Below are 15,274 nucleotides of genomic sequence, written 5' to 3'. Positions count from 1 at the left end.
GCTTGTTGTTTAGCTCTTCCCGCCCAAACATTCAACCGATTTGCAGGCACAATCTGCCCTCACTCAAGCATCAACAATCGCCCACTCGTCGTGCACCATAGAAACGCTGCAGTCCCCAAAACGTGTAATAGCGTCAAGGAATAGCGAAGCAAAGCTGTAAGCAAATGGATAGCGTTTCATCTTGTTGCGATAAACAAAGTTTCCCATCCATCGGTGCGTCTCATAACCACGGAAACAGCAACGACCATTTGTAAGACAGTGGAGACGCAACTGGCACCAGACTTAGCAGTGCCACGAGGACGTTCGGTTTGTGCAGGTTCGTGAGTGCGATAAAATCACTTATCGCCGTCAGTCACGTGCCGTTGTCGCACGTTCGTGAAGCCCGTCATGGGAACGAAATTGATTCGATTCCTGATAGCGCGACATTCGTCCTGGAAGATTAGTCCTGCACGGTTTTCACCGCTTGGCACACGCGTGGTGCTCACGTCCCAAAGTGTAGCATGGGATTCGATTTGTTTTCCGATTCAACTCTCGGCTCCGACAACCTCTGGGGCGATGAGTATTGTTATGTCTTCACAATCGGAGCTGCGCTGCACTGATTGAAGTTGAGCAAAGGTATGGGACAGTTTTCGTAGGAGACTGAAGATTTTCTGCACGACGGTACGGCTGCTGCACCTTTGTCTCACCAACAAAACCAAGTCATTCCCAGAAGTAATCTGCAACGCGAAAACTTCTCGATAGCCCTTCCCCCTCTGCCCAAGCGCAAGAATTGCTCCGGGTGTCATGGGGTGTCCCAAGGTGATCGGTACGACACGTTGAATAGATTTTGGACACCTGTGGGTACTTCCACGCGACTTGCGGACGAGAGAAGTTTATGAGAAATAAATTAATTTTCTATCGAACAAAATCGATCCCGGGCGTGTGTGTGTGTGTGTGTGTGTGTGAGCAGGTTTGCCGCCAAAACTCGGACGACGAACCAGTGCCGTCGATTAACTCGTGTGTAGTTCAAAGTCTTACGGTTGTTCCTGTATGTTCATCGAGAAAGGTAATCAAAAGTTACTCGTTCGCTGCATACCCGTACCGGGCGAGGCACGGGCTCTTACCATGCCCGTCGGTGCTCCTTTGCGACATAATCAACTGGCTGTCAGGATGAGGCGTTGCGGTATTCATCCGCAGGTGGCACACTCCAGCCCACGTGCTGCAACCATTCGCTCGCTCATTCGTGATTTTCTAATAAGGTTAAACATTAATTGCAATTCCTCTTCCGTCCGTAGCACATCGTCGGCGTTGGGGCAGGAAACGGTGGGGGAAAGGCCGTTCGTTAAACGTTGCTCGAAGAGCCTTTCTTCCGAGCGGCATTGCACCGTGCATTTTCCGTGCAAGAGGACGCAAGGGTGTTTCGTCCGCTGGGGAGCGGAGCACGATGGGCGCTGAAGTGTTGCCAACAGAATAGAACAACTTATTAGGGGCCAGATCCGTTTCCTTGCCGTGCTGAGGCAACTAATTGAAGGAAACAAACAACAATGTAGAACGACAAGGCCACTCGTGTAGTGGGCACCGCCGATCCACTGTGTTTCTTTCTCCGGCGGTTAGAAGCAAACCCATCCCATTCGTTAACTTTGGACGAAACATGTGTGAGTGGCTGTTTGCAGGAAGCGTTTGTTCTGTGAGTAGAATGGAAAGCTAAATCGGTGTCTCCTTTCTTGAGCCTACGGAATGTAACAACATTTTTGAAGTTCAGACGAAGGTAACATGTACTCGAATCAGCTTGTGAACTCAGATGCTCAGATTTAAATTGGCTGGTACACTAGTTGACAAACCAATAGCATTCTGAAAATTGTTGAAGTCATTAGATATTTTATTGGAAATATTTTATATCACTGAGTGTGAACTCAAACCAGTTAGTTATTTGTCCGCAAAACCCCTAGTTTTTTGCTAGTCCTTCGGTCAAGATATCTCAGAAATTGACAGATTGAACAGAAAATTGACACGTCTACAGGTGAGAGCAGAAACAAACAAAAAAAACTACATCACTCATGGTTGAAAACTGCAGCTCAAATGACTTTACTGAGCATGCAAATGTTTTGATGCACTAAAGTGTTCTGGAATGTACGTGAGCACCTTTAGTACCGTTGCCGTCCGAGAATCAACCATTCGGTCTGCGCTGTGTCTCCTGTTACTGCACTACAAACCAGTCTTGGACGCATTGTGCACAATATCCTACTTGTACCCTTTGAGATGAAGTACGTAGCAAATGGTACTTCTAGTACCAATGCGACACAACGCCAGGTCCTTCGCTGCGATGGGAAGTCTCTGTTTTTGTTGTTGCTGTTGCTGTTTGGCTGTGCTGTTCACCATTCGTACCGCCATACGATCTCAGCTGTGACAGATGAAACGCTAAGCTGGAAGAGCAATTTGATTCCATTTTGCTACGAGGGCTCGTTCGCGCACACGTGCCCCGTTCTGTGTGGGCGTGCGTCGGTCCCTTCACCGTGCAGTTCGGTGCGACACAGGGACAGGTCTGCCGAGGAAGTTCAAGGATAATAAGAGATACGTGCAGTGTTCGGACGAAAGTGCATCGTTTGTATGATGTTTTCTTTACGGCTTTTTTTGTTGTTGCTGCTTCGCCATATCCGGTTGTCTATGGTTTCTACCGGTACCGAAACGTAGTGTACGTTTCAAGGTTGCGGTCGGCATCATGCCAAGCCATACTTGACTTTGGTATGATATATATATGGGAGGCTGAGGCAAATCCGTCCTGAGTAGCGTATGGCGAGAGCCAAGGGTAGAACAAAAAAGGCCACCTTTGCACTTTTGTAACAGGACGTAAGCTTATTATTTCCTGTCCAAATTCGTTGAGATGAAATGAAATTTATATAAATTGGATGTTTTTGTTTTGTTTCGTACATTGCGTTGGTTTTGCATTTTTCTCGTTTCCATTTTTGCATGTATTTATTCAGTGAAGAATTACTATTTAAATCATATTTAGAAAAAAAGGTAAAAAAATCAGCAAAAAATCTTGCATTTTAAGAAAGAGATACGCATGTGATTATAGACGTTAAACAAAGCACAAGTTTCACTTATATTAAAATTCAATGAGTTTTTGTTTTTTAGTTTAAGGCTCGTTAAAATATTGTCTTAAATATGCTGAATAACTATAAATTAAAATTACTTGAAAAGTTTTTAGATATTTCCACATTTTCCACTTGAAGCAAACTTTGAACAACAATCACCTTGTACAAGATTGGCAAATTATACGCCATTGTGCTGACGTATGCCTTGTGCAGACCGTTAAAACTTGCCATGGAGGCTGCACCGGGTTGAAATCACTTTAGCATGCATATGCAGCGAGCTAAAGTTAGTACCTTGGTACCGGCGGGTGGAAATGAAGGTAGACTGGCCACAGCCGTTTCGCAACACTGTACATCTTACGTTCATTGACCTGTTTTGCTGAACCTTGCGGGTTTCAACTTTGATCATTCTCGCTGGTCTTTGATTGCCGGTAAGTAACGAAGGGGCGTACCTGCTAGTATTCTGTTTCCCGCTGGCTTGACCTACCCTCGTATATCCTCCGTGCAACATCACAATGACGGGCACGGGTTTCGTTGGTACGCGCCACTCGTACCATCGTACCTGAAATGGTAAATAGTTTCCTTCCTATTTTCGCTTGCCCTGTTTGCACCATTCCCGAGCATAATGCTGTGTATTCTTTCTTCCCCAGTTTCGCACAACGGTCCGTCAAAAACGGTTCGCTAGAGCACCAAGGGTTGGTTGTTCTGCTGAACGCCTCGATACTGCAGGTGTGGTGTGTGCGTGTGTGTGTAGTATAAGAGAAGGAGTATGCGAGAGAAAAAGAGAGCGGGTGATCAAATCAACTGAGGAGGAAAGCTCGCTTCAACGAAAACCACTGGATAACTCCGCTCCTTCGCCAGGAATCTCCCACAACCAGCAACCGGAAACAACATCTGATTGTGGAGTGTTCCTCAAAAACCTTTACCGCATCCGCTTCCACAGCAAGCCACCGCCCCCCCCCCCTCCCTTCTCACCCCATTCCTTCCTTTCCGTTCTGCTGTGCTCGGAGCACATGGGTGGCGCTATGTAACTATTCAAACTTCAGTGAACTTTGGACGGAAATCGGTCCAGTGTTTTGTAGCGCACGAACGGAAGTGAGCGTGTACTAGTTGTACTGCAGGGGCCTCCGTGTGCGCTGCCAGGAGTGAGCGTAGTTTTTTTTTATCACCTCTTCACAAACGTGCGATGGTTGGCGCGTTTCGTCACAGGTCTAAAGGGTGTCCCGTTTCTCATGCACGGCATCGAAAAATCACTTTCCTGAAATTAGATTCCGGTTTCGAAACCAGCCACAACGGCAGCCTCGGTGTGCAAGAATCCAAGGTTTTTGGTGCGATCGAAACCGAGAGTGGTTGCGCCGGTACTGTAGCGGAGAAGGAATTGCGTGGCATCACGTCTGCAAGTACGACATGCTGGATAATTCATGCGGAAAATTGATTTCCCCTGTCGATGTTAAAATTACAAGGTACTTTTTAATTATAGGTATAGCTAGACGAAAAAATAAGTGGTTTTAAATGGAAAGAAAATCAACTTGCTATTACGACCGCAACTATCCGGTGAGACAGGGACGTTTCGCATTAAAACTGCTGCGGAGAACGATGCCCCTTTTAAGTGGTTTTGTAAGGCCGATTCTTCCAGGGTTGACCAGGACATTCAGCGACAACAGGTGGTGTTTAGCATGATGAGAATGAGCAGTAATAGCTTTGTGCTCGCCTATCGATGTTTTGGGGAGCACACGTGCCAAAAAGTGGGAATTCCGAGAGAAATAGTAAATCAGAGAAATGGTGTTCAGATATCAGGAATTCTCTCCAAGCTGTCGGGATGGGCCTGTTAGACCCGTAACATGGAAAAATAAAACTTACAAATGGTTCTACCAAAATTTGATTGATTTTCTGATTGTTTGAATTTGATGAGATGATGATTGAAGCAATAATTGTTTTAATAATAGAAGACCAACTCGTTTTGAATCTCGCGGTTCGAGGTAAATTGAGAATTATATACTCAAAAGCAAATAAGATTCGAATCACGTTTATATAACCTTTAAGTTGAATAATTGAAACTCTGTAAGAGATTTGGTAATTTGTTTATTTTCTCAGCGCTTCTGCTGACTGCAAGGATCGCTTGAAGCATCTTGAAGCTAACTTATAATTAATATATTAGGTCACTAACGAGTAGAGGTGCTCAAGGAATGAATGCTAATGAAAAATGCAGGAACAACGTTGCTCTGCCTCCTCCTAGCATGGAACGTTCTCAACGGAACCAACCTGTATGACCGAGTAGAGAAGAACCGATTGTCCGATTGTCAATAAGCTCCGCCACGAAGGATCGCTATTGTGTTGCAGGCACGTTGCCACAGTGTTGCCATGCTCAGGAGCAAACATCGTCCGCTGTGATCGACGGGAGTGCTCCAGCAACGCAAAGCAAACCTTGTGAATTTTCGCTAGATTGACTTCAGACGCGGCAAAGGTCGAGCTGACTTGGGCCACCAAACTATGCGTGTGTACCCCGCTAAGGATACCGATAGCTAGCTCTAGATCCCTGGTTCCCTCACAGTATTTGGTCAAAGGTGGTGATCGGTGATTTAGGTTCAACTTAGAGACGCGAACTGCATTTAGTTCGCTGTCATAAAAGCAGGGTATCTTAAAAAAAATCAATGTGATCAAAGTCGTTTTAAACTGTATGACGATTAGTAACATCCACTATGTGTTCAATTTTTGTACAAGTATTTTGTTTTCATTTAGTCAAGTAGATTATGTGCGAGTTTTCTGTTCAAATTCAAATGTTGCACTACAAAACAACACCGCATGCACATTCGATCGTTGCAACGTATCACACCATCTTTATGTGGTATTGGTGTGCTGCTCCACAAAAGTGAAAGTGAGCCGGCATCGATCGCGGCCTCCCCCTGACGGCTCACGACATGGACCTTGTCGATCGGCGTGCACAACAACAACGGCAGCAGACAACGAACCCCCCGTCGATACGCTATTTGGTGTGCGTTTCGTGTTCGGCATTATTTGGGTTTCGCTGCTTTGCGTCGGTCGATCGTACATTACATAAGTTCTGGTGTGCGTTTTATGCTCCGTACGATCGGCCGGCGTTCAGTCGCTTCAACACCATGCTGGAACGCGGAACGATAACGCTCGCGTTGGGACTGCTCGCGATCGCATCGTCAGCTGATCGGTGCGTCGTGCTGGCATTTCGCAAATCGTTTGAAGGTTAGTTGCTCAGTGTGTGGTGCGGTTACGTTTGGAGCGACCCATTACAACGACTGTTTAAGGAAGTGAAGTTGAAATAACGGGAGTAGTGCCAAGGTTACGGCAAAGTGAATGTCTAATAATGCTGTTTCTTTTGCAGAGCTAAGCGTACACACACTTCCCGATTCCGGTTCATTAGACGGTAAGCAATACCGACCTCAAATAGTGATGAAGTAATAATGCAGCAAATCCCACTCCTCTTTGCAGATTGTTCTCTTCGCATGCAAAAACTGGCCCATGATGAGCCACCAGCAGCACCGTTGCAAGCATTTCCATCGTTTTCACGAGAGTTTGCTCACCTGGCAGCGATAGGCTGGAAGCCTGCGAACGGTGGTGATATCGAGTGGCGTTGCAGTGGAAGCCTCATAGCGGAAGACTTTGTACTAACTGCTGCACACTGCACTAAGGATGAAGGGTACGTGTGTTGTGTAGAACCATCCCAACAAGAATTGTAAGTCACCTATTGCCGTATCGTTTTAGCGTGGAACCTTCCGTCGTGCGTTTGGGTGATCTAGATCTGTACAGTGCCAAAGATGACCGCTACGCGCAGCAGGTCGAAATAGCGGAGATAATACGCCATCCAGAGTTTAACTTCAACAGCGCCTACCACGACATAGCGCTGCTGCGGCTGAAGAAATCCGTGACGTAAGTGGGCACGGTGCCCATCAACAACGCAACGGACCCATTAACCGGTTTTACTCACTGGCCGTTGCCGTTTCAGTGTCACCGACTTCGTCACACCGGCATGTCTGTACACAAACGATTCCTTAACGTTCGACAAGCTGCACGCAACGGGTTGGGACTTTTGTGAGTAGCTCACTGGCGGAGTGCAGCGTGTGTGCAGTGTAATTTATCCATGCGTGCTCACTCATTCTTCAGATGCAGAAGTATCTCCACCGATCGTCACGACGCCTCTCAATCCGATCAATCAGGATCGCTGTAAGTTTTGGTACCGTGACAACAAGGAAGCGTTCCGGAAGGGAATCAATCGAATGTTGATGTGTGCGGGCGATGAGAAGCTGCAGAGTTGTCCCAGCGATACGGGCGGTCCGCTACAGGTGAAACTACTGTCCAGCTCCCGATACACGCCGTTTGTCGTTGGTGTTTCGGCGCTCGGTGTTCCGTGTGGTGCAACGACGCCCGGCGTGTATGCGAAGGTGCCACACTACATACTGTGGATCGAAGACGTTACGAAGCTTGTGTACCATCCGCCCGATTGTGTTATAAGACACATTACCAAACGAGAACTGGATGCGTCTATTGTAGCGCCGGAGTTGAAGGTGAGTTGCTAGTAGTGGTTGGTTAAGTTGGAGAGTAATTGAGTACACGGCAGCTGTTATCTTTAAGCGCAGAGCAATTGATTTATCAAGATATTTGCTAAAAATAGGCTTTTCGCTTCTTCCAAGATACGAAGAATCAATATACAATGTATTCACCTGGTTTTGATAGGTTTGCGTAACAAGTTACTTATTATTATTTACCAACCAAGTGGACGTGACTTCTGACCGGTTGTTCCATATCAAGTGTCTCATTTGCTGGGAATGCCACAATATCCTCCGGTAGCACACAAAGCCAGTCAAGTTGGCAGATTTGAAGCTTTTCAGGCATTAGATTCAATAGAGGCCTGTAATTAATTGAATTTATTTACTTTGGCTCGAGAAATTATGGCAACACAATAAGCGCACCCAAGAAGTAAGGAAACAGTTGTTGATCTTTAATAGACAGCAAGCACAGCAAATCCATTGCCGGGAATTTGCCGATTTTCGTGGGCGAAGGCGAATCGGATTGGCCGTGTATGGGGAGGAGTGTGTGCGGGCTGTGTTTGATGCCGTACAGTGAATACTGTGTAAACGATAAGCAAACGATACGTAACAAATCGATCCCTTCGTTAACAGATTTAATGCTCGTTATGTTACGCTTCTTAAGCTTAGCTGTCTGACCAGTGCAGTGTAGTGTTCCCGTTCTTTGCGAGTGTAGGATGGAACATACGTATGCGCGCCCACTAGAAACTTTACCACGAATGCACGTATGCTCATCGATTCTACTCTTTTTCAGACCACCGCCCAGGAAACCCATCTCACCGGCAAGAAGGGAACGGTCGAGGCAAATCCTTTGCGTGCTAAATTGCACGTATTCAAAGAATTTAAGGTTAGTTAAACAACGATATTTACTGGCATTGGGTTGCTCGAGCAGCAGCAGCAATAGCAGAACAGACACACCAAAGAACAGGGTGGCTCTTGTCCAGCATCCAACAAAGGCAGGTGCATCTTGCACCAGCATTTCGTACTCCATTGCCAGTTGTGCAGTGGTTGAGAGTGTGTGTGTGCGTGTATCTTGAGCATTTTCTAGCAAGGAGTTAACGAGAGCATCTTTTCGACTTTTCGTTGTACGATTTTTGGACCTCGCAACATGCACCGGACACGGATGGGATACGCTGGTGCGGAACCAAACACTGATCTGGCTGGCATGGGCAGTGCGCGGTCGGCAAGGATGGCGAGAATGTGGAGTGGATTTGCGGTTGCACAATTGTTGCACAGGACTTTGCACTGACGTCCGCCCGGTGCGTCAAGGATGTGTAAGTGGAAGCTCGGGGGACCGCAACCGAATCTTGGTTCCGGGAAAGCACTTGCCATGGAACTCCAGTTCCATGCCATTTCCCAACCTCTATTCGTTCTCGCTCGTTCTCTCTCTCTCTCTCTGTCTCTCTCTCTCTTCCCTTTGGAATCAATGATGCATATGTGGCCAGCGAGAGAAGTAGGAAGCGAGATGGGTGGACAGGGTTACAAATGAAAATGTTAACAATTTTATCTACATTCATTTTCCTTTCCGTATGTACCGCCCCGTGAATTGACCGGTCGAATCGTTGCCCATTCGAACACCGACGAAACGGACAAACCGAAACCCCTCGGGAGACAGTGATGTCGATGTGGTGAACTATCGCAACGACTGGAAAAAGATAGCCGAAGTAATCTTCCACCCGGACTACAACAGGAAGACACTGTACAACGATCTAGCACTGATTCGGCTGCAAACCGACAACCGGTGAGTTGTGATGTTGCTATATTTATTTCCGTTCGCCTTCCGGACTGGTGCACCGTGCATCGAACGTCGATTGTTCTGAGTGGCGCTCGCTGGTGATGGTCAGCTCGTAGGAGTGTTTCTTTTGCAAAACCCAAGCCATGGTGCTGAATGCTACCACCGAAAAGGGCAGCACCGACCGCGTTCAGGAAGGGGTTTATTGATGGCGATTATGCCTGTGTACCGATGTATCCGCTGCTTTGATCCTGGTGGAGCGCGTCATAGGAACGGGTTTGCTGCGAGCAATGTGTTTTCGTTATTCAAGTTTGTTCTTTTAGCAAGCGGTTTTATTGTCTGAAACCCGATAGAATTAATCAACTAGCAGTTTGGAAGTTTAACATGAAGACCGATTTTTTATTTGATTTGTTATTGAAGCTAAACCTTTTATTCAAATTGTAGTTGATACGCTTCCGGATCGAGAAAAAGTCTCATTTAAGAAGTCTAACAAGAATATGCCATATTTTTATATCCGTTGTGTGAAATGGTGAAATATTCGTAGTGTTTAACATATCATAATAACTTACATCTAATAATATGCCTTTTACATCGTTCCATCAATCCATCCAACGGTGCACCAGTAACCGATACGACTGGAAGGCGGTATCATGCATCGGGACTGCAACCGATGACGACGATCAAAAGCAATCATTTCTTTCGTTCGGCATCGGACCCTACAACCTAAATGACAATGGTCTCACGGATGGCAATGCTGACGGTACCGAGCGTTACCTAACGGCCACACTGCAACCACTTCCCAATGCAAACTGTACCGAATCGTACAAGGGCTACGGCATCCTGAAAAGTGGCCTTAACGAAACCCAGTTTTGTCTCGGTTCCGGGGGCGATCATCTTGTGCCCGGTGCGTGCGAACCCTGGAACGGTAACGAGGTGCTCGGTGAGATTCGCCCGTCGGTCGATACGAACCCGTTCCCGGAGGATCTGATTGGTGTGAGTTCGTACGCGCCAGACTGCGGGTTCGGCCGACGGCCACTGGTCGCCACGCGGACAATCGCATTTCTCGACTGGATGAACACCGTCATCTACAAGACGGCGAACGTGAACGCCGTGCCGCAGGTGTTGATGGAGAAGGAGCTCGCGCTGGACTACATCTGCGAGGCGTCGGATCGAGAGGCGGGCGTGTGTGTGCACATCGACCACTGTTCGCACCGGGCGCTAGCCAAGGATGTGGTGAAGGTCTGCACCAACGAGACGGCACCCATTGTTTGCTGTCCCGTCAACTCCTTCATCGCGACCGCCCACCTGCCGCTGCTGACCGAGTGCGAAACGAACTATCAGCGGTTCCGCAAGAAGTACGCCGACTTTGTCGGTGACCGTGCGGGACAACCGCTGGACGACGGTGACCATCCGCACTCGGTCATGATTGGCTGGAAGGTCAACAAGACGTCCACGGCCTGGCACTGCATGGGAACGTTAATTAACCTGAACACGGTCCTCACGACGGCCGGTTGCACTAACAGCGTGCGCAGGTAAGTCGTGCGGGTGGAGGTGGTGCCGTGTTGGTGGTCCTACCACCACCAGCACTGCCAGCATAAATCGGGACTGCCGGTTGGGAATCGTTTTTCCGGCTCGAGCCAGGCGATGATAATTTAATTACGTTTCCCGGTACTCTCCGTCCGGTCCGTGGGTCGGCTATTCCGCAGACGCAGTCCGGAAGTAGTCAGCATCGGCGAAACGAATGTCGCACGGATCTATGATGGGGCAGCACAGATCATACGCGTAAAGGAGACAATCCGCTACCCAAGTTACAACCCCAAAACGCACGACAATGACATAGCGGTGCTGAAGCTGGAATCGGATGTACTGTAAGTAGTGTCGCAGTTCACCGCCGCCCTGGCTGTGCATCGAAGCGAACGAATGCAATATCAATGTTGGTTCAATCATTTGCTAATAATACGGCTTAGATTGCCCGGGTGTGGCTTGAACATCGCTACAGTGCTAGGGTTGGTTGGTGCACCAAGATACAATACGATCAAAGCTTTCGTGTTGGAGGGCAGTGACGAGTAGAGTCCTGCTCACACTAGCGCTTGTGAAAAGATGGTATTTGAAATTAGATTTTAAATAAATTATACCTCAAGCCGGGTTTCAAAGGACCTTAGGTAATATTTGATTAGACTCGAATTAGATAATTACCTTTGGATGATCGAATTGCACTAAGGAACAAGTACAACATTTGCTGAAAACTTGTTTAGTATTATATCTTCCTTCTAAATGTTCTATACACACTAGCTAAGCAAATTTTCTTCTATTTACTTTAATTTAACAATTGTTGGTTTCCATACTGTAGTGTGAACGAGAATGCGATTCCCGCGTGTTTGTGGCGCGATTTGAACCGAACACCGTACTACGGACAGGAGGTACACTTCGACGGCCAATCGCTTACGACGCGGGACAAGAACGTGATACACAACCGAGACTGCCAGCTGTTCACTTCGCACACGGAGCTTACCAACGATCAGCTGTGCTGGCAGGAGTTCCGGCTACGCCCGGACGGTACCGATGCACCGAACTGTGGGCGCAAGGGCGATCCGTTTATTACGCTGCAGCGGAGCAACAATATCTATTTGCCATATTTGGTCGGCCTGTACAGCTTCGACCAGCAGTGTGCGGGCGGAGAACCGATCGTTGCCACACGCATCTCGTCCTACATCAATTGGATTAGCCTTTACATGTAGGGTGGCATGTTGCGGTTTCCGGACCCGATACCGCCGCCAGGCCCGTGCCGGGAGGGGAGCGTGATTGTAGGACACTTATTTGCTGGAAGCGATGGTCCGACATGGTCATCGTCGGCGCATCGTGACGCGAACAAATGTGACGAAAATTATCTGCTAAATTGTTACAACTCGTTTCACCGGCGATGGGTTGAATGTAATTCGCGGAATAGCAATAAAATCCAGGGCCACGTTTGTAGTTCGTGCGAAACTGTAGGTTATTGTGAAGGGATGGAATCAGTGTTTTGTAGGTGACAGTGTATCGAGCACGAACGTGTATGATTTGTAATGTAAACTTGTGAAAAATATTGGAAACGTTGTTGTATGAATGTGACAGAGGTATTTTAAATAAAGTCATTTTCAAAAAGGTTTCTTTGAGGTTCCTTTGAGCAATTTCAGTAATTCGTTACAGGAAAATATTTATTAGTTTTAAAATAGCTGTAAGTTTTGGAAACAGTCGTCTCATTTTGTTGCTAAGTACTTATTGAACGTACGATATTATTTTCAATTTAATTAATTATTTAGTAACACGAAATATTATATTTCGTAACCGTAATATCAATATTATTTTATGATGATGTCGTTTATTATTTTTGTATTGAATAATCTAAAAAATGATATTTTGGTTTTAATTAACCTGTTTTATGATATTTATATTTTTTATTACAAAATATCGAAGTTCGTTTTTAACTGTCCAGGTTAGGGCTAAGCTTAAACATGGCATTATTAATTAATTTAGAGTAGATATGGAAATATGGGCGGCCCGGTAGAAGATGCGACTGATGCGCCAGTCTTCACACGGCAGAACCGGGGTTCAAATCCCATCTGGGTCGTTCCCCCATAGTAAAAAAAGCTGATTATCAAACTATGCGGTAACAATAAGTCTGGTAAACCAGAAATGGCAATCATGACCTTAAGAGGTCGTTAGGCCAAGAAAGAAGCAGAAGAAGATATGGAAAACACAGTTGAAAATGTTCGATTGTAAGATACATAATTTTCTTCTGACCTTTCAGTTCTACTACTTCTTCCTCCAGCTTTACAGCTTAACATTATCGCTCCTACTGCTATGAGTCTCATTGCTTCCGCATCCCAAAGTAAGAGTTAATAATTGAATTCCCATAAAATGAAGTATTCAAAATTGATCCAAATTTTTGAGACCTCTACTTGATCCTACTTAAACTTAACTTGATCGGTTGACCTGACTGGTGAATATATCTATGACAACATTAAAGCTGTCTTTGCTCTCTGTTGTCCTCTTCGGGGATTTCTATACTTCCCCTCCTGGTTTGACTCATCTCCTTGTTCCTTTCGCAAAGATCGAGTGCGGGTTCTTCACCGTCTGCGTCTTGCTCCTTATGAGCATCAAAGAAGAAGTTTTGAATATGCTGCTTCTACCTACCGCATCTATGGTTGATGCAGTAATTACAACAATACAGCCATTGTAAAAGTCAATGCAGGGGTCAGTGAATTTGTCTGAACGATGAATATCCCGGACAAAATGAATATTTTTATGCAAAACACTTCTTCCACAACGGAAACAGAGCTGTCTAAGCGTTAACAGTTACTGAATGTAAGCAGAGAATAGTGCCTTGCAGATCGAAGAGACACTCAACTGTTGACCATTACATTTTTTGGAAAATCCAGAGTAACTAACAGGAAGAAGCAACTGATCAGAGCTAAACACATTTAAAAAAAAATTAAGTCAACTCTGCACGCGTTTCCAAGTCGTAAAAATCGTATAAATTTTTATTCATTATGTTATCTACTCAACTCGATATCGTACTCCCAAGCATTCAAAAGTGCTAGAAATTGATTTGCCCTATGGCATGAATATATCAATCTTTATTAAGAGCTTTAGTCTTTTCAGCCTTCTCGTGCCTAAGCATCAAACTGTATTTCTTAATTGAATAATTTTATGACGACAACTAATTCAAGTAGTATCGTTTGCCGTTTGTCGGTTTGCATGATCTAGCGTCGTAGCGTTTGCCCAGATTCGTTGTACAAATTGTGACGAACCGTTCGGGTGCGGATCGAGCGGGTGTCAAACCGATGGAATCCTAATTTATTCAGCTACTTGAGAACTGTTTGAAGTTCTGCCAACTGAACGCCTCGATGGCTGAGTTCATCTTCCCAGCCGAATCCAACAGTGGTCGTACCGTACCGTCAACGGTACGTGCGGTCAGATGTCGGATTGCGACGAACGTACCCATCACCGGTTGCCTTCATCACGCCTTTAAGTAGGTTTCTGATGAAATGAAATCTTCGCTTGATGGTTAATGATAGTATTACTTTATTAACATTTCAAAGGATAATAATTATTTCGCAGGCATCGGTGGCGGATCAGGTCAGGTGAAGTTGATTGTGGCAAACCACACGCCCGCCGCCACACCTCCGGCGGTGGCAGTGATTTGCATCGCTCTAAAGCGTACGTTTAACGCCGACTGTCACTCGCTAAGCTTCGGTTGTTTCATCCATCGGTTGACTCATCCACGCAGTGTCGGTGCAAATTGAGACGTTCGATACGACAGCGCGGGTACTGTTATCATGATGGAAACGTGGAAGAATATTCACAAAACCGTGGATGCGTTTCGGGGTTGGTAGAGACCCTACCCAGGCCAGGGAGGGTGGTATGAATAGAAATAGCCACATCCATATCCGATGCAGCATTAATAATAATGATAAATTAAATTGGAGGAAATTATTCATAATTGCGATTGTTGGTCGCCCGACGAACGCATCCTTTTAAGACGATACCGGCGCAATCTGATCAAAGCAAATTACATGATTGGCAATTAAAATAGGCTTGCCGCCACCCCATCCCTTAAGCACACTGCCGTCGGGATGGTTCGTAAACGGTTGAAGCGAGTGACGATACCGCGTTGTGATGCTCTTCGCCCAAGGAACGGACAAGGGGCAGGAGTGTACCGAAGGGTCGGGAAAATCAATATGCGTTATCGATATGACATGATTTGCAATGAAGCCACAATCGATGGACTTATCGATACAGGGACGATATTCTTTAAGCCTGCACGCATCGATTCCTTACAGAAATTCTTGCACCTGGACTTAAAGTGCGAACAGAAGCCTTCGGGGGTATATGGGACGATGCAAGATGCAGGCCGTTGCGCATTAAATCAATCA

At 46.2% G+C, this 15,274-nt stretch overlaps 1 protein-coding gene across 1 annotated transcript; it reads left to right on the top strand.

Annotated features, from left to right (window-relative positions):
• Positions 1-3,029: 3,029 nt before the first annotated feature.
• Positions 3,030-12,502, top strand: LOC118512039 (transmembrane protease serine 9-like). The gene is made up of 13 exons (XM_036055839.1): positions 3,030-4,471; positions 4,552-6,287; positions 6,427-6,468; positions 6,534-6,741; positions 6,807-6,971; positions 7,048-7,133; positions 7,206-7,606; positions 8,382-8,474; positions 8,801-8,901; positions 9,243-9,368; positions 9,983-10,891; positions 11,066-11,227; positions 11,710-12,502. Exons 2-13 carry the CDS (start codon positions 5,990-5,992, stop codon positions 12,095-12,097), a joined length of 2,979 nt encoding a protein of 992 aa, XP_035911732.1. The 5' UTR covers positions 3,030-4,471; positions 4,552-5,989; the 3' UTR covers positions 12,098-12,502.
• The last annotated feature ends 2,772 nt before the right edge of the window (positions 12,503-15,274 follow it).

Source organism: Anopheles stephensi, chromosome 3 (assembly GCF_013141755.1).
Source record: "Anopheles stephensi strain Indian chromosome 3, UCI_ANSTEP_V1.0, whole genome shotgun sequence".
In the NCBI taxonomy this organism is placed as follows: Eukaryota; Metazoa; Arthropoda; class Insecta; order Diptera; family Culicidae; genus Anopheles; species Anopheles stephensi.
The sequence above is the reverse complement of the archived record's forward strand: the minus strand, read 5'-3'. Positions and strand labels throughout refer to the sequence as shown.